Source organism: Sturnus vulgaris, chromosome 3, assembly GCF_052056855.1.
Source record: "Sturnus vulgaris isolate bStuVul1 chromosome 3, bStuVul1.hap1, whole genome shotgun sequence".
In the NCBI taxonomy this organism is placed as follows: Eukaryota; Metazoa; Chordata; class Aves; order Passeriformes; family Sturnidae; genus Sturnus; species Sturnus vulgaris.
In genome coordinates, this window is record NC_142245.1 from 79,962,926 (window position 1) to 79,987,985 (window position 25,060).

General features: G+C 40.8%; 3 protein-coding genes across 11 annotated transcripts in view; 1 reads left to right on the plus strand and 2 right to left on the minus strand.

Annotated features, from left to right (window-relative positions):
* LOC148224438 (uncharacterized) overlaps positions 1 to 377 on the minus strand; it is a 67,305-nt gene extending 66,928 nt beyond the window's left edge. For 4 of the 7 annotated variants that reach the window (XR_015802611.1, XR_015802613.1, XR_015802614.1 and 1 more), the window contains exon 1: positions 255 to 330. Coding sequence is in view for 3 of the 7 variants with exons in the window: in XM_088162071.1 (XP_088018197.1) it covers positions 255 to 307 (53 nt within the window). In the remaining 4 variants the exon portion in view is untranslated. Of the gene's footprint in view, positions 1 to 254 lie in introns of all 7 variants that reach the window. The other 3 variants (XM_088162071.1, XM_088162072.1, XM_088162073.1) reach the window with 1 other exon arrangement.
* A 456-nt stretch (positions 378 to 833) lies between these two features.
* AKIRIN2 (akirin 2) lies at positions 834 to 17,264 on the plus strand. 2 transcript variants are annotated; one of them, XM_014877814.2, is made up of 5 exons: positions 834 to 1,055; positions 11,523 to 11,666; positions 12,360 to 12,509; positions 16,203 to 16,274; positions 16,581 to 17,264. In XM_014877814.2, the coding sequence occupies exons 1-5, from the start codon at positions 851 to 853 to the stop codon at positions 16,589 to 16,591; spliced, it is 582 nt and encodes a 193-aa protein (XP_014733300.1). In that variant the 5' UTR covers positions 834 to 850; the 3' UTR covers positions 16,592 to 17,264. The 2 variants fall into 2 exon arrangements, with proteins under 2 accessions (XP_014733300.1, XP_088018196.1); XM_088162070.1 differs by lacking the exons at positions 16,203 to 16,274; positions 16,581 to 17,264 and adding an exon at positions 15,158 to 16,196.
* A 4,531-nt stretch (positions 17,265 to 21,795) lies between these two features.
* The window catches only part of ORC3 (origin recognition complex subunit 3), a 35,514-nt gene continuing 32,249 nt past the window's right edge, over positions 21,796 to 25,060 (minus strand). For both annotated transcript variants that reach the window (XM_014877835.2, XM_014877834.2), the window contains exons 18-20: positions 24,610 to 24,726; positions 23,452 to 23,531; positions 21,796 to 22,358 (exon numbers count right to left, since the gene is read on the minus strand). In XM_014877835.2, the coding sequence (XP_014733321.1) occupies positions 22,253 to 22,358; positions 23,452 to 23,531; positions 24,610 to 24,726 (303 nt within the window). In that variant the 3' untranslated portion in view covers positions 21,796 to 22,252. The remainder of the gene's footprint in view (positions 22,359 to 23,451; positions 23,532 to 24,609; positions 24,727 to 25,060) is intronic.

Sequence of the window (25,060 nt, forward strand, 5' to 3'; positions counted from 1 at the left end):
CTCACCATGGAGGCCACTAAAACGCACTTTGCCCCCAATTTCACATACAGACAAGCGCCATGCGGACGTACATCCGCCGTCCGGCCCGCTCGACAGCTGCCCTATAAGGAACCAGGGCAGGACCACCGTCCCCTTTGTGCCCCCGCGTCCCAAGGAGCCCGGCCGGCCCTCCCCTGGGGTCCCACCGCGTCCCCCATCCACACCCCAGCCCGCACCCTCCCAGGGGGGATTTAAACCAGAACCCGGAAGCCTACCCTGCCGGCGCAGTGCACGCCGGGAGCTGTAGTGCCGGCTCCCCAGTGGCCATCCTGCCTTTTAGCGGCGGGGGACGGGGCGGGGAAACCACGAGTCCCGTGAGCCTCTGCGGCCGGGGGGGGCTGGCGTTTGAACCGGCGGCGTTGTTGTTGACGCCATATTGCTGGTGCGGGGGTTACGGCCGGGAGCGCCATCGCCGCCGCCATCGCCGCCGCCCGGGCCCTGCCATCGCCATCGCCCCGCATCGGCCGCCCCGCACCGCGCACCTGGGACCGGCACCGCGTCCCTCAGCACTGCTCGTGCCCCGCCACCGGCCGCGGGCGGAATTTGTCCCGGCCGGGCAGGGCGGAGCGGGCGGGGAGAGCGGAGACCTAGCCGGACTGAACCGGGGCTGCTGCTGCCGCTGCCGGGGCCGCTCCCTAGAGAGAGGCCGGCGGGGAGGCGGCGGAGGCGGCCCTGACGCAGCCGCCCCCTCCTTTCCCTTCCCTCCCCCCCAGCCCACTCCAGACAGCGGGGAAGACGCCTCTGGGCAGGGCCGGCTGCTGCTGCTTCCACCGCTGCCCCTCGCTCCGAGACCCCTTAGCCACTCTGCGCCATGGCTTGCGGCGCCACTTTGAAAAGGACTCTGGATTTCGACCCGCTGCTGAGCCCGGCGTCCCCGAAGCGAAGGCGATGTGCGCCATTGTCAGCCCCGGCCTCAGCCGCCTCCTCCTCCTTCGCCGCCGCTGCCTCCTCCCCGCAGAAGTACCTGCGCATGGAACCCTCGCCCTTCGGAGAGGTGTCGTCCCGGCTCACCACAGGTGAGGGACGCGGCACTCCCTGCGCCCGGCAGCCCCCTCGGGGGCAGTTCGGCGGGGAGGGGGCCGGGAAGGCGGCCGGGAAGCGGGGAGGAAGAAGGGGGCGGGGGGGTTGGGTGGGTCTGGCGTCCCCCTCCAGCCATTTTCTGCCGGGCTGTGCGGCTGGCAGCGGCCGGGGCGATCCCTGCTCGGCTTGGCACCGAGAGACACAATAGAAATGGCCGTTTGCAGCAGGAGAGGAGGGGGAGGAGGAGGAGGGACGAGGAGGAAGAAGGGGGGGCGGGTTGAGCCGCTGCGGGCGGGTGGCCATAGGAAAGGGGTCGGTGAAGGCGGGGGGTGCGACTGGAGAAGGGGACCTGAGTAGGGGGCGGGGGTGCTGTTGGGGAGAAGCTCGATCCTAGGAAAGGAGGAGACCGGCTTTTATTTTTTCCCCTTCTGTTCCTGCTCCCCTGGATGTGGCAAGGAGAGCCGCAGGGGCGAGTCGAGCTGCGGAAACGCTGGGGGCGGCAGGGGACCGGGGGTGTGACCGAGGTGGGGCTGGGGTCGGGAGTCGGCGAGGCCCCAATCGATCCCTTCCTCGCAGCCATTATCAGTGGGTCGAGGCGGCGGCACCTCCTCCCGTTGCTCAGACATCGGGGGAGGGCGAGGGGGCAGGGCGGGGAGGCCGGCCTGTCATCCATCACCCGCAGAACGCCACTGGGAAAAGGCAAAAGCGGATAAAACAAAGGGGTAATCCCCCTTCCCAGCCTCTTAATACGGGCCGTCGTCCCGGATAACCCATTCTGTGGTATCCTTAAAAGTTCCGTAGGGAAACCGAGCGTTAAAAGCGGTTGTGTGCAAGGGTGAGAGTTGCCTTTAGGGCAGATAAAATGGAATCGGGCGGTCTCCTCCTCTCGTCTGGGAGACGCGGGGCAAGAACGAAACCCTTTTACATTCTTAAGGTGCGAGAGATGAGTCAACCGGCGGCCTTAAAAGCTCGAGGTCTGCCTGTGTAATGGTTGTCACTTGAAAATCATCCTAGTTCTTTTTAGCAGCGGGTAGGGAGAAAAGAAAGGAATTAATCTTGGCTGGGCTCGGAGGATTGATTGGCCGATACCATGCTTAGTCCAGTGGGCAGCTTCCAGCCGTGCACTCGGGGACGGTGCAGCTCGCGGCCATGAGTGGCTGTAGCGCCGAGGTATGGATGTATCCGTGTCCTTTGTGTGCAGGAAAAAAAAAAAAAAAAGGCCCTCTGCAGTTGTTGCAGCAGAATTCCTTCCGCTGTTGTGTTTAGTACTCCCTTTTATAACAAAAGTTGGCTCCAGGTTACCAAGCACTAAGCTTGAATGTTCAAATTGCCATCTACACGTAGGACAGTGCCTTGTTTCAATATTCTTAGTTCGGAAAATGGTACTATACAATACATTTTTTAGAGGTTTTTAATAAAATAATAAAAAATTGCTATGGAGGAAATACAGAGGACATACAGAGTAAAACTTGGCATCAGTGCCTTGATATTTTTTTGAACCTCTAGGAAAGGATCTTGAATGAGTCAGCGGTCTGGGATGAGAGTTGTGATGGATGGCACTCACTGGTACAGCGAGGCATTACATATACTTTGAAATAGATATTTAAAATCAGACCTAATTTGATTCTTTTAGAGGATAAGTGTTACTTCTTTGCAATGATTTATTTTGATTTCTTTAGGGTTTGGGGAGCTTAGGTTATGAATATTTAATATAAATGTTGTCTGGTCAGTAAATATGTATTGCTGAAAGGAGGCAAATCGAAACAATTTTCAGGAGAGCCAGCCTACAGCAATATTTGAGGTAATACTTAAGCTTCTATCGTAACCATTCTGAAGGGCTTAAAAACCGAGATGTTAATAAAATTGAGCAAATACAGGCTTCTTTATCTCCTGAGAAAATCAAAGGTTCAGGTGGTAATCCATGTGAAAAGGTGATTTATGTACAGACAAGGATGCATTTTATGTATAAAAAATGTGTTTAATATAATGAAGAGTGAACGACAGTAAATCAAAATGTCTCCTACAGCATTTGAATACTCCTAAGCAAAACTTGAAGTTGTACACATTTACATGGATTTTGCTTAAAAGTTCCCTCTGGTTTCCATTTCAGGAAAAGAAGAAATCTTTATTCGGTGCTGGTATAAATGTATCCGTTAATCGGCTTGCTTAGTTTTTAATTTCAGTTGAATTTAGGGGTATTATCACATTGTATATATTTCATTTCAACCCTCACTGAACAAAAAAGAGCTCATAATTTTAAAGCGGGCTGTTGGAATATTGTGTATGTTTTATCTAATTATGTAAATGTACCTGTGAACTAATAGTTTGCATTTTTCCCGCTAATAACTTGAAAGAATCAGGTGGTTTATTCTAGAGCTCTGACTTAGGTTTAGACCTAGTGTGCTGCAGAAATATATATTGCTTCACATTGACTCTAAAATGAGTTCACGTGACCATTTCTGATGCAGATGTCTGCATTAGGGTCAGATAAATCTTGGTATATGTGTGAAAAGAATTCCAGTTCGATTTAAAAAGTGTTCCCGAGTCACCATTTTGTGTTAGTTTTTGTGTTGGGAAATTTATTAACAATGGCCAGAATTCTCTTGACTTGACTTGGGCTTTTCTCAGCCTGTTACTGTAATCCTTAGATTTCCAGCACTTCAAAAGTGTCTGTCTGAATTCTGTGTAATGAAAATTAATGTTCATATGAAATCAGAGCTCTGTATATTAAGGACCTGATTCTTAGACTTTAAGTTCATGCTTAAACGTTTTTTTTATATTTGATATTCTGGCCTAATAGTGTTTAACTTCACACAGTGGAGACTATATCAGCACCATGACTTCTTACCACATCGTTCATCATTTCAAAAATGAATTATCTGAAAGCAGAATACAGATTGATTGAGTGGTGTGCTGAGAACTGAGAATACAGTGTGGTAGTCAGATGAGAAAACAGCTGTCTGTATGGAGTGGTCATAGACAAATAACCAATGTCTGTTCGAGAGAGGGTAGGCTTATTCGAAATGAAATTTATCTCTCACAAGAGTGTTTTAATATTTTGTGGTTATTTGAACAGCTGTTAGGTCACTTCCAGTTTCTCGGTGAATTTGGCAGCCAAACTGTAATTGTGGCTTTATAGTCTGTACTTTCTGTGGAATTGTGCTTACTGGCTTGAGCATACTCATGAGTATGTTTGCTAATTTTTGAATAGTATTATTTTCATGTAGAATTATGTTTTTTAAAACTGTGTTCACTATAGGCAGTGCAGAACATACCTGCCTGGCTTCAAACTGGTTTAGTTTTGAAAGAGTGGCTCCTCTTAAATATTTTTCTACTGCTTGAATACTACAGATGAGTTTTAGTTTCACATAAATTCTAGCTATATATGAGTCTGTTTTGTGTAATCAGAATATCTGCACCTGGGTCTGGATGCTGCCTGTGTGTTATGCATACTCTTGTTTGGTTTCCTCTGAAGTCTAAAGGGTGCTTTTCTGTTTCAAAGCTGTTAAATGAATTCAAGAGTGAAAGGAGAAAACATTGGCAATATTAGTTCTCTGCTCTCTGCTGGATGTTTTGGAACCATTGTTTGCAGTTTTACCCAGATGAGAGATTGTTCAGGCGTGGGAGAAAAAAAGAAAAAACTGCTCTTAAATTTTTTAAATTCAGAGGCAGGTTAGTTATTGAAAACCTCCGTGTCTGGACATTTCTGAGATTGAATCTGCAGTGGGAAATACAGTTGAAAGAAATTGGGGGAACAGAAGGGACAAATAATGTTGATCTTAGGGATTTAAATCTCCTAATTCCTGGTGTATATAGAAGCTCTGAAGACAGACTGAGAAAAGGGTTTTTTTCCACACTTCATCCAAAACCAGAGGTTAACTTGAAAGACCTTTATGCAGTCAGAAAGGATGAAATAATTTAAAAATCCACCGGCTTTAGCACATGCAGTTTTTCCTCCATCTGAAAAGTTCATCTGCCTCAACACTTCCCAGCAACTAACTAATTTTACAAACTAAATACCTTAGTGGGTGGAGCTGTTGAGAACAGGCCTCTCATGAGGACTCTTTACACACAGAAGGTAGATAAATTTGCCTTTAGTATGTCCTTTTTCTTTCACAGAATAATCTGGAAAAGGATTGATGTAATTGACACAGTTTTTCAAAATTAATGAAAGAAAATGTCTTTGACCTTTTTGAATAGGAAGAACTGTCAGTCTTGCCTGTGGCCCGTCCTCCTATGACCTTTGAGTTGCCCTCTTGAGCAAACTGAACCACTTCTGTCTGAAACTTGGTCAGGCAATGGCCAAGCATAGGTTTGGCTTTTAAGTGAGCAAATCCAGTGGCTTTGGAATGTGACGTATTAGTAGTGCTGCATCTCCTTCTGCTTAATTTCAGTTTTGTTAAGTTATCCACATGTGTATTTATTGCTAAATTATCTCAGTGAGATGCCAAGTTTCTCATTCTGCTCCAGTATTGCAGAAGTCATTAGGATTTTAAAAAAGAAAACATTCCCACCCCTTAAAAAAAGTCACGTAATGACTGCATCTGGACTTCATAATTTAATTTATATGAAAAATTTCTGTATAGATGCCTGTGGTGACTATAAATGTTAAATACACTTGGTTGTAGATGTCATAAAATGTTGAAGCTGTTTTTTCTTCCAACGGCAAGTCTGATAAATGCAATGTGACATTTTATGTGAAGGGAGAGATCTAATTGCTGTGTCTAATACATTTTGCATTGCTTGATTTATTTTTCATTCCTCAATCCCTTGATCAGGACAACTGGGACTTCCTGAAATAACACATTTGCAGAATGAGCTAATTCATATGTGAGCATCCAACCTGTGGGAGAACCAGAGCTTTTATCAGCCTGAAACCGGGAGTAACTGGATCTCGTGAAGTGGCCTGCTCTCTGCCCCAGTCCGTGGCAAGGTGCTTCTATCCATTCTGTAGCAATAGCCAGTGGCTGTGAGGTGTCAGCATGTATACCCATTTATCAGTATTTTCTCTCTGGCTTAGAGCATGCTTCTCTGAGGGGGAGCATGGTTTCCAAAAGTATACGTTCTGTAACTAGTCTCTTAACATGCCTAATTGAGAAACGTAAGTGGAGTGGTTGATATCTGAGACCAAAGCACGGAGAGTAAGAGGAATATTTGGGTTGTTTTAATTTCTGTCTCTGCCGAGGTTCCCTGGTTAAGTGGAAAAAAAAACCCTGAGGAATACCTTTACCCATTGCTCTGCTGCAATGCTGCTTTTAGAGGCATCTTAAAATAAGCATTGTATGCCAGAAGTCTGGTGGGGAGACCAGAAGTAGGAATGTGGTGACCTCAACTAGGTATTGAATCAGGTTGAAGACCTAATGGAAATGTTACATGTTAATTTGAACTAGGACAGTGGAGCAGTTTTGCTTTAACAGAAGCTGAAATCCCTAAAGACTTTTGTGATTGACATCAGGATAGCATTTGATTGATTACTTAGAAGAAATCTCAGGCATGCTTCAAGTTTGAATGCATATGTTGAATGGTGACATTGCAAACTGAAACTTGAGCTAAAGGTTCCATTTCAGGCCAGGAAGACTGCTACTCTGATTTCAGTGCATTGAGTCACCTTCCTGTGTGTTTTGCTGAATTTTCCTTTCGCTAAATCAGAGAAGCCAAGAACCGTGATGAGAGATTGATAGTTCAAAAATCAAGCCCAAAGAAGAAAGTCCTTCAGGTGAAACAGTCAGCACCTTCATAGTTGATAAGCAATTACTAAAATGGAGAAAATAATTGTTTGCCTTGTTAACTTTTTAAGTTGAACGGTTTCCTTTGTACATAGTTTCTAGGTAATTATAGGCCAGGATGAAGTAATTAGGTGGCAGAATTTTGAAAAAGATTAACTTGACTTCTTATCATGAATTAAAGAATGTAGGAAGACTACATCTCTCCTTGGAAATGAATATTTGGCTTTGTAATCCATTAGTGTGATAAGATGTAAAGCTTGAATTCTAATTTACCCCGTTCATATTTCATCCTCTCTTAATTCAGAAGTCTTCATTCTCCAAATGGCATCTCAGGTTCTGAAAGATCTTAATGCAGAATTTAAAGAACCTATGTACTCAGCTTTATTCTCTCAGTACACAGATCTGGATTTAAAAAAAGTATCCATTTCATTGTACTGAATGAATCCTGACTGAATCCCTGATGCCTTTGGTGGTTATGATAAGATGATAGCAGTTTTCATTTGTCAATCTTAGCCTTGATCCTGAAGGACAAGGGGGCATGAAACAAGTTCTTGTGTAACTGGTGGAGATTCATAGTCATGTTGAATTTGAAATGCTATGTACGAAGTATGAAGTACTAATTCCTTTCGGTGTGTTAGCAGTGTGGCTTTTTCCTGCTGCTACACCAGATCCAGCAAGTCTGATTTTCACTTTCAGCACCTCTGCCGGGAGTTTTCTGCTAAATAGCTCTGCATCTTCAGAGGTGGTTCTAACCAGCAGGAAACACTGAGCAGAGGGGGTAGAGTGAAATTACAAAGAAACTGAGGATAGGCCTCACAACACAGTGATGTGTGTTTCATCATATTAAGTATATTCCTTTTGTCATCTCAGATCAAATCATTGTCTGACATACAGTATCTGATTTGAGCTTTAGTGTATGTTCAAAGTGGATGAAAGCTTTTATTTAAAATATTTAATGAGTTGTAATATATGTGATGCAAGTTCTCACTTAAATTTTACAGTCTTAGAGAAGGTGACAGAGTAGATTTTCTTTAATGAGCGTACTTTCAGATTCTAAATTTTTATATATAAAATAATTTGTTAATTAAAATGCATGTCATTGTTTTAAAGGACAATTTGGGCCTCCACACTGAGGCACGTAAACTGTGCCGTGTTTGACACCAGTTCAGTTCACATTTTAATTCAGTTGTGCACTGCAGAGAGAATAGTCAGAACTAATTGGAAGCCAGATAAGTTAAAAAAACTGAACTTGAAAAAGCATGAAGACTTTCTGGATGCAAAAGTAGGTTGGATCTACTAATTCTAAGATTTGTTTAACTAGGTCAGAGTTTTAAAAGTCTTTACAGCTAGATGTCTGCTGTATATAGATGGTGTTGAGAAGTTGTCTGGTTTGCACTACCTTAATATTTCATGGCTTTCTGCAGGTGCTGAGATGCTATAAAAATGTTAATATATTTGTGTGGAATTACGAAACAGAACTGTAAATGGGAGAAATAGCTTGGTGCATTTAAGCAGTTTTTCTTATTGTATTAGATGATTTTAATTTGGCATTCAGATTTTCATTTAAAATGAGTCATAAATATTTGCAGACTTACACTTCACAAAGAAGTAGTTTTAAGTCTTAAGATTTTATGCTACTGTAAGTTAATAAGAATCTACTTAGTCTTTGCTGATATAAAAATGTGCCTGCTCTATTTGAACGTTCCTGGTCTCATCATTCACATGAGAAGTCATTGAAAGTTTGTTGCTATGTTAAACTTGCATTTCTTGACTCTTAACCTCCGTGTTATAAGTGGTGGAAATCGGGAAGTATGAGATGAGTCAGTCTCCTTGCCTGCTACCAGCAAGGTACTGAGTACGCCTTACAGTCCCCTTTTCTGTGCTGAAGAGTGGTGCCTTAAATCTTGTAAGTTAGTCTGAACAAAGGAATACTGTTTACCAAACCGGGCTACAGACATGCTTAGCAAGTGTTCAGTTAGTGCTTAACATTTCAGGCTTTTTTTCTCCTGGTTGCTGTTTGCAGTGTAGGCTTTGTCATGTTTAAATAGTCCTTTCTCTTAAACTTTACTTAGCTGTATACTTTTAGCTGAAGTCATAGTAATGCTAACTGTTAAAGGGATTTTGTCAGAGTGGGAATCTCCCAGTATCTGTCAGTAGTGTTTATAGAGATTTTTTATTTTCACAGCAAGATTTGAAGGTGACAATTTAAAAAGTATTGCCAAATGAGAAGTAGATGAAATTGCTGTAATATCATTGAGACTTCTTGGCCACAATTCGGTATAATTTGGACTAGAATCATGTATGTGCACAAAAAATCCACATGTGATTTCTCTGCTTCGTCTCCCTGTCCACCCCCCCCAATTGCTTTTGCTCCTTCTATTCTGGCTGGTATTTTAACATTTTCTGTAAATTATTCCTTGTTTAATTTCCATTGTTTGTTAGGACTGAATGGGGACAGACATGGCATATGATTGTTGATTTAACTCTTGCAGTTTTATCGGTTGACCAGAGTATGTTTACTTCTTTTTGTCCTTAATGATTTTGGTGATTAATGTGGTTTGAGAATGTTTCTGCAATAAAGATAAAAGAAAGGAGAACTGTAGAAAATATTTTTATCCAAGTTGTTACACCTGAAATTTGGCTGGTTTTTTTGCAGTTCACATGGAGTTCGAAAAGTGTGGCCAAGACAAAGTAGTCATAGTGAAGGATGGTCATGGTCTATTATGTTTTTCAGTTAATACAAATGCAGCGTGAATATGTGCAGTCATGTTTCTCATAGTGTAAACATGCTTTAGCACAGATGATCCTAGGAGCTGCTTTGGTTTCTATTCAAAATTATGCTGTATCACTGCAGCCAGAACAGTGCTTGATTTTGAGAAGTATTGTTCTACCACCATAATGCCATTGAGTATAAATATTGTTAGGCCATTCTCTGACTGATGTGTGTATGCACATGACCAGCTCTGTATGGGATTCTGTTTAATTTTGGAAGCCTGACTGCATCTTGGTTTAATATGGTTTATGTACTTTGGTACTGCATGGGAGTGCATGTATTTTGGCCTACAGAAAGTATGAATCCTCTATTCCCCCAGCACCACTTTCTTGTGGTTCCTTCTCTTAATTTACCTGCTGTGCTTTTTTGTTACTGTTTTATTATTGTCTTCTGCACTTGCTGCTTCTTTGAACCATATTACTGACCTCTTATTAGAGAGTTGGAAATTGTACAGCCGGAGGCATGGGACTGAAAAGGTATCAAGTCCTTCATCAATGGACAAAATCCAAGAAGCGCCTTTGCTGACACTCCTGTTGACTCAAATTCCTCCTTTTATGAATTGGAAATCTCTAGACTCACTCATGGAATTGAACCATGTCAGTATTTAAACATCTAATCTGAGAATTGGTTCTACTTGGTCTAGCAGAGACTTCAGCCACCGACTGAAGATGGTGGTAGCTGAAGTTACCTGCCTCACATGGTTCCTGATTAAAAATGTTCAGATAGGGAACCTCAGTAGCATACGGATTGCAAACATGAAATTTGGTTAAAGTTTTCATGGTATTGTACTGGCAAAATGCAACAGAAATAGGAAGGTTCTGAGTGGAGTCCTTTGTAACTCTGACATGATCATGTAGATTTATATGCACCTGAGTTTTGGAAAGTTGTCTTTGTTAAAAAGTCTAGAAGTTTCAGTGGAAGCCAATCGTGCAGATAATCTTTTTCTCAATGCATTTGAGCATTTAAAAGCAAGAGTAATGAAGAATGAGAGTCTTTTGAAATTTCTTTATGGGAAGGTCTCATGTAAAAAGTAGAAGATTCCTTTATTTTCATGAATATTTTACACTGCCAGAGGATATACAGTTAGGCCACTGATGCACTTGAGAGCCATTTGGTATGTGGAATTTCATACCAAATGTGTGAGAGAAGGCACAAAGGATTGGTAGTTCCTGTTGCAAGGATTTGCTTTTCCCGTATGATTCTACAGTGGAGATGAGATTATTAAAATAATTTACTGTATTTTATTCATTGCAATCAAAAGCTGCACTACATATTGCCATACTCCTTTAAAAGTGACTGTTGATCCATCCACTGTATTTTATTTGGATAAATTTGAGGCTGTCAAAAATGTTGTGGAAAGCTTTTGTATTTTTCCTGTCAGCTTCCAATTCTTTGATATTTTAAGCAGCAGGTGCTTAATGCATATTGTATAAATTGTGTTTTCCTCTTCACTGTGCTGCCTGTAGGCCACTCAGCCTACAGAGAGGAATGGCAATTCATATGGATGTTTTATTCTAGAGTCTCTTGTTGTATGAGTGATAAATGCTGTGTAGGGGTCAAAGATTAAATATATGAAACAAAGGTAATTAATACTAATATAAGTTTTATAGCCAAATTTTCACCCATGCACATTGTATCGTTCCTAAATTTTAGGAAGTGGGGGTTTTTTGTTAGCAGTACTCTGGTGCCAATACTTGACCTTAACTAAGAACATTTTTGCTAGTGTTCTCCTGGTGAAAACAGTCTGGGTTACCTTTTTTTTAATCATTCTAATGGTTTTATGTCTTAGGTAAAACACTGTGGGTTTTGTGGGTCATGTTTTAAGGGTCTGTATGTCTTTTATCATCTGTTACTTATCTGCAGCATTTATGTTTCATTTGATGTTTGAGTGGAAATCGAGTGAAATGGTGAAATGTCAAGACAGTTATCTTAGGGGATTTTTTTTGTTTCTTTTTTCTTTTTAGAACAAATTCTGTATAACATAAAACAGGAGTACAAACGCATGCAGAAGAGAAGACATTTAGAAAATAGCTTCCAGCAGACAGATCCTTGTTGTTCTACTGATGCACAGCCACATGCATTTCTCCTTACTGGACCAGCTTTGCCAGGTACCCAGATAATTCTGTGTAATTTTCCTATGTTTTCTTAGGCTCTGCTTGTGTAAACAATTTTTTCCAGTTACTTGGTGGTTTATGGCACCCTCTCGCCAGTTACTGTTGTTTTTTTGGCCATAAATTGTGTGTAATTCTGCTATATTCTGTTATTCTGTCAGATTCCATTTGAGTAAATAGTTTTCCCTGTTACCTGTTGTGTTATGACACATTCCCACTAGTTACTGCTGCTTTTTTTGGCAATAACAGCATTGGTCTGGAACATGGTAGCTTTTCGTTTTAAGAACTGGTTGGACAAAAACCTGGCATTGTTTTCAGGAGACCATCCTGCCTACTCTGTCGCTGATAGGCTTTTGCAAAGCAACTGTCTTGGCACCAATATACTGTACTGTAACTTTTATATAAAATATAATTTGTATGTGGCAACTGCCATGTCAATGGTGTTCACAGTGTTTGTATAGCACTCTTGGAGTTTGGATAGCTCTGTGTGTTGTCCATTGCAGATGTCTTCCTTTTGAGCATCCAGTTTTGCTTCAATAGTAATTAGGAGGATTAAATAGCAGAGAAAATCTTCTTCAAATGCTTTGTAAAATTCTTTTAATGTAAAAGGTGTGAAAAAGCCTGATTATAAAAAACTGGTTCCAATCTACTTGTAATTGTAAATTGATATGCCCAAATATTTACTCTTAGGTACTTCATCTGCAGCATCATCACCATTGAAAAAAGAACAGCCCCTGTTTACTCTCAGACAAGTTGGAATGATCTGTGAACGTTTGCTGAAAGAACGTGAAGAGAAAATCCGTGAAGAGTATGAAGAAATTTTGACCACAAAACTTGCAGGTATCTTGCAGTTCAGGATAATATACCTCAGAGTGTGTTTGACAGCCTAAAACTTTTCTTATTTCTGTTTATGTTTTTTTCTGATGTAATCTGATGACAGTATGGGGTTGCATACATGACACGAAAAATGTTTACTCTCTGATAGGTTTTTTCCTTCTGTGCTGCTTTGGATAGAAAGTATGACTCTTAATTATTACTACTCAGTGCAGACAGTGGTTTTATTTCAGTTAGAACTTTCTCTTGCTATTTTGTCTGAATTGACAGTTTCCCCTTTTTTCCCCCTTTTTTCTTCTTTCCTTTTTTTTTCTTTCTTTTTCTTTCCTCCAGAAAGACTGCCTTTTAGAGCACTCTTTGAAGGACTGGTTTTTTTTGTTTTGTTTTTTTCCTGCTTGGGAACTGACTTCCTTTTTCTGGAATTTGGCAAGATGACAATACCTTAAATTTCCCTTTCTCTTCCCAGTACTTACCATTACACTGCTGCCAGCAGTGTTTGGTATCTGCCTGAGAATCAGTTCAGCTGTTCTTCTGATGCTCCATGTTGAATTCTTGTATTTCACAATTCAGCTGAAATTCTTGGCACCTGATGCCAGCTTATCTTTCCATAAAGATCATGCTAATGTCAGCATTGTAAATTATGACCTTTCTTCAGTTTTTGAGGTCCTTTACTTGTAAGCCTCTTGCTAGCATTTGAGCACCTAAATTCCTTTGCATTCAGAGGTAGATGCTTTCACAGTATGATTTGGAGTCTAATTTAATATTTAGTGTAATGATAATGAAAATCTGAGCACATTGTTCTGCAGACTTGCTTTTGAATACTTACAACTGTTCTTTTTCCCACCTGAAAACATGAGAATTAAAGTTGGCAGGTCTCTTCAGGTGGGAATAAAACCTTTTACAGGCATGCACATGCAGAAAGTCACCAGGCTTGTGGGTTGCTTGTGATAGTATTGTCTCTGCACCTGAAATTCTGTTCATGTTCTACACTTGATGATCTGCCATTTCTGTAGTTCTTTGTCCCTCTTAAATCTATATCTATTTAGAACTATAACTAGAGCCATGAGTACTTCTGCTGCTTTGGGCCTGGTGTTCCATTTCAGTGTTTTTCTTTTTAACCTGCTTCAGCCTGATGAATTAGGACTCTACAGAACTTTTTCTCCTAATTTATGTATGTTAGGAATTGGGTCATTTCTTGTATTTTCTTAAATGCATTTCATTTAACAGGGTTAATAACCATTTGAAGAACAGGTAGATTTACATTTGTTCCAGACAAATTTTGGAGTACAAGCTTGTAGTTCTTTGCAAACAGGAAACCCCTCTATCAAGTTCCTTACATCTGCTCTGTGTCTCAGTCCCAAAGGGAGCATTGTTGGGTTTGTTTTTGGGAAAGGGAGGGGATTGAATTCTCTCTGGGAGTTGTGGTTTAGTGAGATGATTTAGGTTTACTTGTTCTGACCATGGTGCTCACCAAAAGAGCATTTAGGAAGATCACGTTACTGCATCACATATATTAAGCCACTAATACATTTTCAACATTATTCAGTGATTTTAAAGACTGACAGAAGTGTTTAGAAATTCCTTATCTGGAAGGCCAGTTATGGTTGTCTGCTACAGAACGATTATATCCTTTTCTAAACTTTTTGCAGTAAGGTGATACTCTTTGTTACAGAAGTAAAGTCAAAGGAAATGTGACTGGAAATTCCATACTAAGTCCATAACAAATCTCAGTTGAATAGCTTCTTTCAAGTGACTTGACTGAATGTTTGCATCTTGGATATTTTCTGAATCAGAGTTGTCATGTAGATAGTTAGCCAGACACTGCCTATTCTTTCCTGCTTCCATGTTCTTTGCAAGCAGAGTTGCCTTTCATGCAGAGAAAGTGTTTGGTAAATGGAAAACTCAGATCATTGTAATCCCCTGATTTCTCTCCCTGCCTCTGTTACCTCAAATTGCTGTGTTAGCACAAGCTTGGTTTTGCAAGAGCCTTAGCAGACTAGCTTGAAAGGTTTTAAAGACTGTGAAAAACAGCCTTTTATAGTATCATAATTGTATTTGGGTTCATGTCATTTATCCACCTCACTTAAAATAGTTAGGATGTATATGACACAGTGATGTAAGTATTTGTGCAGTGTTCACTTAAATTTTCAAGTAGTTCACTGTAGGCTGCTCCTACCTTTGGACTGCTTAACTTGTGAATCTGAATGTAATAAAAAAGGGGCTTTTTAGTAACTGAATTTTTAAAAAATTTGCAAAACTGTAGTTCTAACAAAGATAATGTTACAAAGCAGCTGCGTATGTTGGCTTCCACCTTTAAAGAACATTAGCAAGTTTGATTTTGGCCTTTAATACATACTTTAAGAAAAGTTCTAGTTGCTTTTATTTTTTGAAATGGTTTCAGTGCACTAGATCCTTCAGTCTGCTCTTTGTGTTATTTTGTTGTTTGGCTGAAGTCCTTGCAGGGCTGCTGAAAAGCTGCTGGTCAGAACTGCAGTGAAGCAGGTGCTGCTTGTGTGCAGAGGGGAGCTGAGCTGGCTGCCATGACTGCAGGGCCCCTTGGTCAGGGATGAATGTCCTTAGATCTTTGGGTCACTCCGTACTTTGGGCTGCTGCTGCACTACTTGCTGATTACTGATACCCTGTTTACTTCAAAGGTGAAGCTCATCCCTGCAAGAGGATGGGAACTTTATTGGGGCAAACCTGTGGGACTAGGAACCACTACAAATCTAGCTGCATTTTTGGTTGAAGATTGCCTTCTTTGACCTTGCCCTTTTCTCAGAACACCCCACATTGCTGCACATGTATTTTTCCACAAGTGAGGAAGGGGAATGGAGAGAAGCGGCATCTGGTAGATATTACTCTCCTTGTTCAATTTCCTAATTCTGAAAGGTGATATCCTGCTGATGAGTGCAGTATTAAAACTGAATAAAATATTGTGAATGTATTTGTATGTATGTGTGTATAGAAGGAGTAACCTTTCTGGGAAATGACAGTGTTTAGTTCAAAGCCAAGTATGTTTCATATCAAAATTTCATTTCAGATGACAGAGTAACCATTTTCATACAGTCCACAGTTAGCTATGTGTCTCCCATAGTAGCTATTTTTGTGATTGGAATTACTGAAAAGTTAGTGACTTAGCATTTCAACCTTTTAGTTTCTTGTTTGCTTTTCTGGTGGTCAGCAAATAGAATTTCTAACTCTGTAGCAAATCCCTTTCCTATACTTTTGTGTTTCCATTTTATTAAATTAATTTTCTTATATATGGTAGTGGTAGGAGCAGACAAATTATATTTCCAACCCTAGCACTGACCTTTATGCCATGTTTTCCTTAACTACCCTGCCCCCATTATGGATCTGTAAAATGGGCACTTCATTTTTTCAAAATATGGTGTGTAATACTTAGCAGGTGTGAGGTATATTGAGGTCTTCATTATGTGCAGCATAATTCTCTTTGAGTTTACTGCCATCTTCCTCATTTACAGAAGTTTGTAAGGGAGAGCTGTTTAATTAAGGGGACATTGGCTGAATTGTTCTGGAGGATAAAAAAGAAATGGCAGCTACAAACTGTGTTAAGTTATTTAAAACTACTACTAGTTGGGGATGTGTTTAACTTGTATGATTTCTGTGTGAGTTAGCCCTGAGTATTTTTCTGCTTGATTTAAACTTAATACTCATACACGTAATGCTTCATCCTTGCAGAACAATATGACGCATTTGTGAAGTTCACGCATGATCAGATCATGCGACGATATGGAGAACAGCCTGCCAGTTGTGAGTATCTCTTTCTTCTGGTCCCTGTAACAGCATTGAGTTACCAAGTGTTCAATAATTTAAATGGCCATTGTTTGCTGTTAAGCTGCTAGGCCCCAAGGTAAAATACTCGAAATTGAGAATATGAAATATTGAAGTTGAAAGGGAGAGAAAATGCAGCTTGTGCTTAAAACATCCACAGCTGGTTTCCTGTAGCCTGCTGGGGTTTTAGTTCTGAAACCAGTTTTGATACTAGAAGGTTTGCACAAAGCTGATACTTGTTACTGCTGTCATTAACTCTTTTTTATTTTTTTCTTCTCTTTCCAGATGTTTCATGAATCACACTTTCTGCATATGTGGGCTGCCCTATACACCCTGTTTTATTGTTGCAAGCTATCCCAGTAAAGACTTGCAGCAATGCCATATTTTTTCCCCCCTGTGAACACAGGTTATTTCAAGCTTTTGTCAGTGGCAACCACTCTTATGCAGCAACTGGTTTTGGAGTGCTCCCTGATGTCAGTACCACCTGGATGTGGACCTTTGCTACCTGTAATAATACCAGTGGCCTCATTTGCTGTATCATTACGATTTGGCTTCTTATGTTAATAAGTTTGAAAAAGTAAAGGATTAAAGCTGGTGTTCTAGAAGTTGCCCTTCACTGGTTGTGTAAATAAAAATGTAGAATGACACTTCTGACTGAAGTTAGTGTGGTTTTCATAACTGTGCACTACAACAGAACTGTAATCACAGTTAAGTTAGAATGTAATCCCAGGACAATTTTAAGCAAATAGCCCACAGTACTGCCTGTGAAATAGTGAAGGAGGGCATTTCTGTATTCCATGACTTTTTTGGGGGTTAAGAATGGGTTTATATGATTTCTCATTTTTGTAGTTTTTATTTATTCTATCAGTCTTTAACAAATGTTTATTGCTGCAATTTTTCAGTGTATCATTGTTTTACTGCCCTTGTAGTACTGGAATTTAGTTGGAAGAATAAAACATTTACTTCTAATCTGTTTGTTTTTAATATGCAGGTGGAACTTTTGCTGTGTATGAATAAACTTAAATCTGAGTGTTTAAATGAAAACTTTATTTACTAGCAATAGTGGGTGGGTCAGTTTTAGACCAGGAGAAGGAGGTGGATTAAAATCTCAGGTCATTCTTCAGAGGCAGAGAAATCTTCCTTAGATCATCTGTATTTTGTGTTGAGGAAGCATGTTTGGTACAGAATGGACACAAAACTGGTGATGTAACTTGCTGCAGATGACTCAAACAGCAGCTGCACTTGCCTTCCTTCAGATTTCAGTGACACATTAAAGGAAATGTGTTCATGAGATAGAGCAGTAGCATGTACTGTAAACTGGGACAGCGTAGGTATTGCAAGAGCTGGAGGTGTGTAATGCCTGTTAAAGGTTGAGAGCCTTGTTGGATGCATTCAGCTGTTGACAGACTGCTGTGTCGGTGCTGGCTGCTGCTGTCTGGGCACTGCTGGGTCTCTGAATCACTGCCACGTTCCCACATGGCAAGTCCAGATCTGTGTGTTGCTATAAAGGCCTTCAGTTACCTGCTCTGGGGACAAGAAAGCAGTTTCAAAGTAATCGTTTGATTATCAACTGCTCTCTTCTGTAACTTACTGTCAGCTTCTGGTTAAAGGAAGTCTGCTCTGTGATAGATCTCTGTCCCATCTCAGATTAACAGAGGAGTTTGAGTTGAAGGTGGTAGATGAACTTGGTAATTGGCTCATGCTTACTTATGGTATCAGAGAAGCCTTTTGATGAGTTCTGCTTCTTGGTGAACTCTTTTAGGAGTGAGATTGAAGGTTCAGAATTGGACACATTGCCCCATAGTATCAGTATTTTTTGCTTGCTGTCCTGAAACCTATGTTGCCTAAATACTTGGATTATTTCTGCTTTATTTTCAGAATCCCAGAAATGAGAAATCTCTACTAGACTCTCCTCTCAGGTCTTCTGTCACTGAAGATAATACTGTCAAGGGCTGTAATTTCTGTTGTCTGTCTTGAAGTCTTTAGTCCCTCTCCTTCCTGCTCCTCACTTTTTGACCTCCTTCTCTAAGTTGCCCAGGCTAGGAAAATCACTGCTTCTAAGTGGACCACCATGCAAATTCTGGCATCCTCATACATCTCATGTATTTCCTGTGTTTTTATCTTTTCCTTTGGGATATTACAATTTATAAATAAGTGATGTCATGCTAGCTTCCAGCCACTCCTGTACTGCTCCAAATTGATGCATAATAAGCAGTCTTGTGGCAGATGAAAAGCATGGCACCATGGGTGCTGATGTATAACAGCTGTGGAATGCTTAAGTTGTGCCTGTTTTGGAAATGAGGTTGCATTCTTTGGAATTTTTCATTTTTTAACCTGCTGCTTGTTCTGTCTTGGACTTCAAACTGGCTCCTTTTCCTAATCTCAGTGCCAGTATCTGGTGTGATGAATCACACATGAAAGGCTTGTTCTAAGAGACATACTCTTCAGTAGGAAAATGGCTGGCAGCTTGATGGCTGTTGAAAAAATTAGGGAAATTCGGGTACTGTGAAGAGCTGACTGGTGCTTGAAAACAAACCTGCTTTGCAGAGCCTTTTCAAAGGCTTTTGAGTTGAGATATAGATACAGTTCAGTAACTACACAGTTCTTGGCACTACACTTTATGGTGGCCATGTGTAGAATATTTTTACCACTTGTGTGTAACTGCAAAAAAAAAGCCAAGCAGGCTGAGAACAGTTAATTGGAATTTAACAGAGTGAAACCAGAGGTCTTGGTTAACCTGTTCTTAAGGTAGTGATGTATTTATTTCTTTCCAAGCAGATCTCAGTTACTGTGTACTTGAGAAGCAGCATGTACATCCCATGTGTTGATTTTTGACTCTAGATGTGAGAGCAAGATGACTGAGCGTTTTTCAAGGTTGCAAAGGAAGGAGATGCAAGCAATCTTGTGTGCTGGTATTTGAGATTTGCCTCTTGAACAGTATGACCAGTTGCAGTTTCTGCTTTAAAAAATTGCTTTATGAAAGCTCTCTTTGTTGCCCAGTGGGGAATTGGGAAGGATTTAAGCTTTCGGATTCCACAATGGGGAGAAAAAAATGAAGGCTGGTAAAGTATTAAGAGTTTGTGCTCATGTTAACCAGTGCTTGTGACTTTTGTATTAGAAGTCATTCTCAGTGATGAAATGGCTTTTACAGGCACCTGGACTGTTCTTATAGTTTATTGCTGTTGTAGGCTTCAAGAAGTTATAAAGTTTGTGTTTTAAACCAGTAGTGCAGTAGTGTAAAGAGGTGTCAAAGAACAGCATCTGTAACAGTAGAGAAAAAGGATTGGAATGGTTATTTCAATGAGTGTTAACTTCCATTCAGGTCTGATTTTTGGCAGTTCTGTTGAGAGATGTGGTTACCTAAGAATATGATACAGTTAGTTCAGAGGTGAGGCTTTACACTGGAGTTTCAGAACTACTACAGACATTAGCACTTTAGTGATTTTTTTTGTCCTGTTTTTTTTAAGCGAGCATTGCAGACAGTGAAAGTTTTCTGGAATATCTGCAAAACATGTTATTACTATGCAGACAGTTGTAGAAACTAATTTTTAATTTTCTAGTTGAATTCTCTATTTCAGCTAAGGTATGTGAGTGAGGGTGTCTCAGCTGTTACTGACGTTGGTTCCAGATTCAGTGATGTTAAGCTTTTTCCAGGAAGGTAGGACTGATTGCAAAGTCCAGTTTCTGAAGAAAGAAAGGTGAACTAAATTAAATTTATGACCAGTTTAGTTTGTATTTTTAACTGTTCAACCTTCTTACCCTCCTTTCTGAAGAAAATGAAGCACCAAGTACAGAATTAAAGATTTGATCTGAGAAAACCCTATGTAGCACAGCAAATGTGACTTTAACCATACAGATTTGTTATTAGTTAAAGGGAATAAACAGCCATTAACTATTAATTTTACTGTTTTAATGTCATGTTGCCTGCACATTTGGGGATTAAAGGCCACACACTGTTGAGGCTGGTTTCTCTTTATTTCGGAATATTTCACCCTCCGGGGATGTGAAAGTAATCTGGGGTGAGGTTAGCGGAGGGGGATGGCAGGGGACAGCTACACACCAAAGCACTTGGTTCCCTGTCCTCTTGCACATCAGAGACATTTGGTGCTGCTCCCTTTCATTTGTCAAGTGTGTTTGTGAGATAAATGGGGTGAGGTTCAGGATGGGGGAGTGTTCAGCCTGCCCCTCTGCTGAAATGTCTTGTTTTCCTCTCTGCTGCTGGAAAGCTCTCTGTATACACTACTGAACAGGTCCCTGAGCCTGCTCACCAGGGAACAGGAATTTTTCACCTGTGTCTTGGAACTTCAGCAAGTGCTCCACTGCCATCCTAAAAATTCATGCTCTTGAGGTTTTAGTCATTGTTTCCCAAGTTGCATGTTCTGGCAATAGAGTCTGATAAGCTCCTCCTCCTCCCCCTCCTGAACTGGCTGGCAGCATTTAGAACCAGACCTCCACTTACACACGGCAGGACATGTTGCTGTGACTCTGCAATTTCTGCAGTTGGAAAATACACAACTCCTACCATCTCTGAGCATATTTATAACAAGCCTGACATCTCTTATATATGTTCCTGGGGAAACAGCTGGCTAAGTTACTGATTCTTTTAACAGGACTTCCCCTCCCCAGTACAGATCTGGTTTATGGAAGTGATTCTGTCCTCAGAGCTCCAGGCTGAAGTGCCAGTGCAGTTGAGTAGGAGCATCTGGAGTCTATTGATGGCTGAACTAGGGACCAGTTCAATGCCTCAGAATGAAAATGAAGCCTCTAATCCCTTCTCAGTCAGCTGAGGGTGTCAAAGTTCTTTGGAGGTAGTCTTTTACAATAAAATAATTACCACTCTGCAGTTGTCTGGGAGGAACACCTCTCTTAACAGCAGCCCTTTCTAGGTGGTCAGGCTGCCCTGAAGTTCCTGCCCTTACAAAACTCCAGTGCACCTGTCAGAGCCCTTGACAGGGTTTGTCAAAGCATGGCAGACACACTGCTCTGGAGGGCAATGCAGCTTTTCCCTTTGGTTCCTAAGGCTTTTCCCGTGGTTGAAGAACAGGGCACAGACGCTGCCATAAACACATCTGCTCCTCAAACGGAGTCAAGGGAAAAGGTTGGTCTGAGAAGGCTTTCTGAAGATGATCAGCAGATGAGCAGTGCTGGTACACACTCAGCCTACACTGCCCTTCACACAGTTGTTCCTTTGCCTGCATGCAGCACAAACCCTCAGCAAAGAGGGAGGTTACATACAACGTGCTTTAGGTGATTTTCCACCTGAGTGCACAAAGTGCCATGTTCTCAGTCTGTGCTGGCACAAGCTTCCCCAAACAGCAGAAGTCAGCTAGCAGTCATCAACTTCACTAGAAAAAGGAAATTATTTAAATAGTTCACTTTTGGACTTGCCAAAGGGCAAAACTTAAGTTTCTTCGCAATTATTCTCTCCTCTTCTCTTTCCCAAGGAGTTTTTAGGGCATTAAGACCAGTTTGGAAGAACACACTGCAGAGGCTGTGGAAGTTCATTGTCTTCTTTAGCATACTTGTTTTATTTATTTTTAAATCTAGTTCAAGGATCTAGGAGGCATTTTATAATAATGACTCAAATCCCACCAGCTTATAAGGATGTTAATAATACTGCTTCATCACTTTTGCGGCTGACAGAGCCAGTGTTGTCCTTTTGGCTTGCTAGCCTGAGTTTTATCAGTGGACTGTTAAATATCACAGCAAAGAAGATTGAAACTGACACAACAATACAGTATTTGGAACATGAACATTGGTAAAGCAGAACATTACACAGGGAAGATGAGCATTAAAAAATAACATCCCTATTCAAGCCTGTCCAGGCACTCACAATGTATCTCACAACATTCAGGCACTGCTGACTTTGACTCAGTATGCAAAGTTAGTGAGGAATGGTGTAGTGGGAACACAGCCCTTGCTCCGTCGGGAAGGTTTATTGGCACCTTGGTGGCACATTAACAGCCTCCCCATGTCAGCCTTGCCACGTGGTCAGTTTTCTGCTTGCTGGGCTTTATGAAGCCCAGGAGCTCCAGTTCAGAAACAGCTCGAATAAAGCGAGCGCTGGACATGTCAGTGAAGGAAAGAAACCAAGGACACTTTTTATGGCACAGTGACAGACACACTGTTCTCTTCCAGGAGGGCAAGACTTCTAAGTCACGGTAAGCACAGATTACACAACATGTTGCACAATAAAATTGTTGGAAATAAGGGCAGAGCACAAGCTGCCTACAGAAACACAAATCTTCAATCTGATCAGTAGTTCTGCCATATGCATATGATGTGACAGCAAAGGAAGAGTTCCCACTGCCAAGAAAAGCTTAAAGCCTACAAACATACCAATTTTGTAGTGTCTCAGAAGAATTTATACTTTTACGTCCCTTGACAAAAAAATGGATGGATAATTACAGAGATTTTTTTCTTCTCCTTACTTTTTATTCACTCTGCCTTTGTTGCTGCCTGTCTGACATATTCTCAAGTTAGAGAATTTAATTTATTGTGAGTGACAATTAACAGTAGAGCTTGTAAAAAAGGAAAGGCCAGGAATGCCAGGTATAGTATTAGAGCATATAATTATCTTTCCTTTAGTTAAGCCTATTTTTGTACAACTATTAATTTCTTCTCTGTGGCAGCACTACTGCTGTAGCCATGAGTTTTGGTTCTAATGCTCCTCTATTAAATACTTTTTAGACCTCAGTTCAGGATCAGGACAAAGTAAGAAGCAGAATGGGTGTCCTGTGGAAAGTAAGTTCTCAAGTCTAAGGTACTAGAACATAATGAGTTACTGCTTCTATTTCTCCTTCTGCTGTCCAGGTCACAGCCCTCCTCCCATCTGTTCCCCAGTAATGTTCTACCCCCATCCAACAGCTATACCAGCTCTGTTGATTTAACCAAAGAGTTTCAATTTTTTTTATGGACTTTTTGTTCTGTTTCAGACCCAAACAACTCCTATAGACAAGAGATGCTCTCTAACCTCATCACTCCCAGTCCAACTATTTCAACTGATCTATTTCTTAGACATTTTCAGTATATTAAGGCTGTTTAAAGTAATTTTTCTGAAATTAGTTAATGCACATGAAACTGTATTTTAAAACCCCTGGTTCATAAATCCTGTGAGCTTTTCCATGTCAAGCTTGATTAAAATGAGAAAGGATACTGGATAGTATCATCCACCTGGTCTGACGAAGCTGCGTCTGCGTTTGGTTCCTCGGCTGCCGTCACCACAGTTGAGAAAGCCTAGAAGGGGAAAAGCAGCACAGATTTATTCCAGTTAATAGACAGACAGATCTGCATATAAAACAGTGAGCTGTGAGCTAAAGGCTATCACTCAGGGGGAGTAAGATCTTGGAAGGAGAACTCTAGGAGCATGTCAGTTCAGCAGCAATCAAAGAGCAAGCAAGGTTACATATTACCATGGCAGGCAGGAATACAGAATGCAAGACATCACTCTGTGAACTCTTGTGCCTGCATTTTAAATCTCAAAAGGTTCTGAGTCCTGACTCGTTCTCAGCAAAACTACAGAACTGAAAAAATACTCTCAAAGTGAGACTGCTTAAATATTCTGGGGATGTGATAGAGGTAAGTTGGCTGTGAAGAAATCTATAAAACTGAGGGACAGCAAGAGTCTGGGTAGGAATATACAATACACAAGAAGCAAGGCAGCAGCAAACAAAACACACTTGGAACAACTAAAAGGATTACCCTCTAAACTGCAGGTAGGTAAGCTACAGTTTCTTGCAGAGGATGCTGTGGTTGCTAAAATATATTGGTAATGACATCCAGGTAGGTTTACAAAATACAGAAGAACCACTCAAGTGTAGGAAACCTTAGAACTAAAACGTGATAGTTAGCCAGGAAGACGATCATATTGTATTGTAATGTATGTTCTCTTCCTATACTCTCTCTGCTTTTGCCTACAGTATGAGACAGGTTATTAAGCTAGAAGGACCCTGGCTTTTCCCTGGCACAAGCCTTCTCTCCAAGAGCCCCACTTGCCTGTTTCCATAAAAGTGTCACAGAATACTTAAAAACAAAGACAAAAACAAGAAAGGCAATTTCTTTAAGCACAAAATCTGATCTGTGCCAAGCATAAAATAGAAGCAGAAGCAAAATAGTTTCATCACAGAGCAACAGAGTTGGAAATCAATGATTCACAGTAAAGACAAACTTATTGGAATTACTGTGAGTTCTTGTGGACCAAGGTATGGAATGATTTAAGCTGTCAAAAGGGGCACTAAAGAAAAGCAGACATGCAGCAAAAAGATCAATCAGAATACTGAAAGCAGGTAAGGGTACTGTTTGCATCATCACATACCTCTAACCAATCAACGAGATTGATTAATCTGCCACATTCCAAATGAAGCTTATACACTATGCATATATCAGGGGCTTTATTAGAAATGCCTCCTCCATCACATTTCAAAGCTTGATTCTGATGAAAAAAATTGAAGGCAATAACTTTGATCAGTGTCTAAATCTTGAGCAATTCGACGGGCTAGATAAAACATTATTTCAGGTAATTCAGATAGTAGGCATTTTAAGCAAATGTTTACTGTTTGCATGTTTAATGCTAAGTTGATGGTACAAAGAAAAAACCCAAAAAACAAACAGGAAAATAAGAAGCATACTATTAAAAAAAACCAAAACAATAAAACCCTCCCACAGTACTTGACTCCTGGTGTTCCTTCTATAACACTTATGTAGTATCTACTGTAATGAGTGATTATCTGACTATGCTTTTATGTAATTATTTTGCTAGTTCTATT

Excerpts from the sequence above, each read along its gene's own strand:
- AKIRIN2 (XM_088162070.1), top strand. The coding sequence starts at position 851 with ATGGCTTGCGGCGCCACTTTGAAAAGGACTCTGGATTTCGACCCGCTG. Across the intron at positions 1,056-11,522 it reads GTCGTCCCGGCTCACCACAG|AACAAATTCTGTATAACATA; the intron begins GTGAGGGACGCG and ends TTTTCTTTTTAG. Across the intron at positions 12,510-15,157 it reads TTTGACCACAAAACTTGCAG|GTGAAGCTCATCCCTGCAAG; the intron begins GTATCTTGCAGT and ends TTTACTTCAAAG.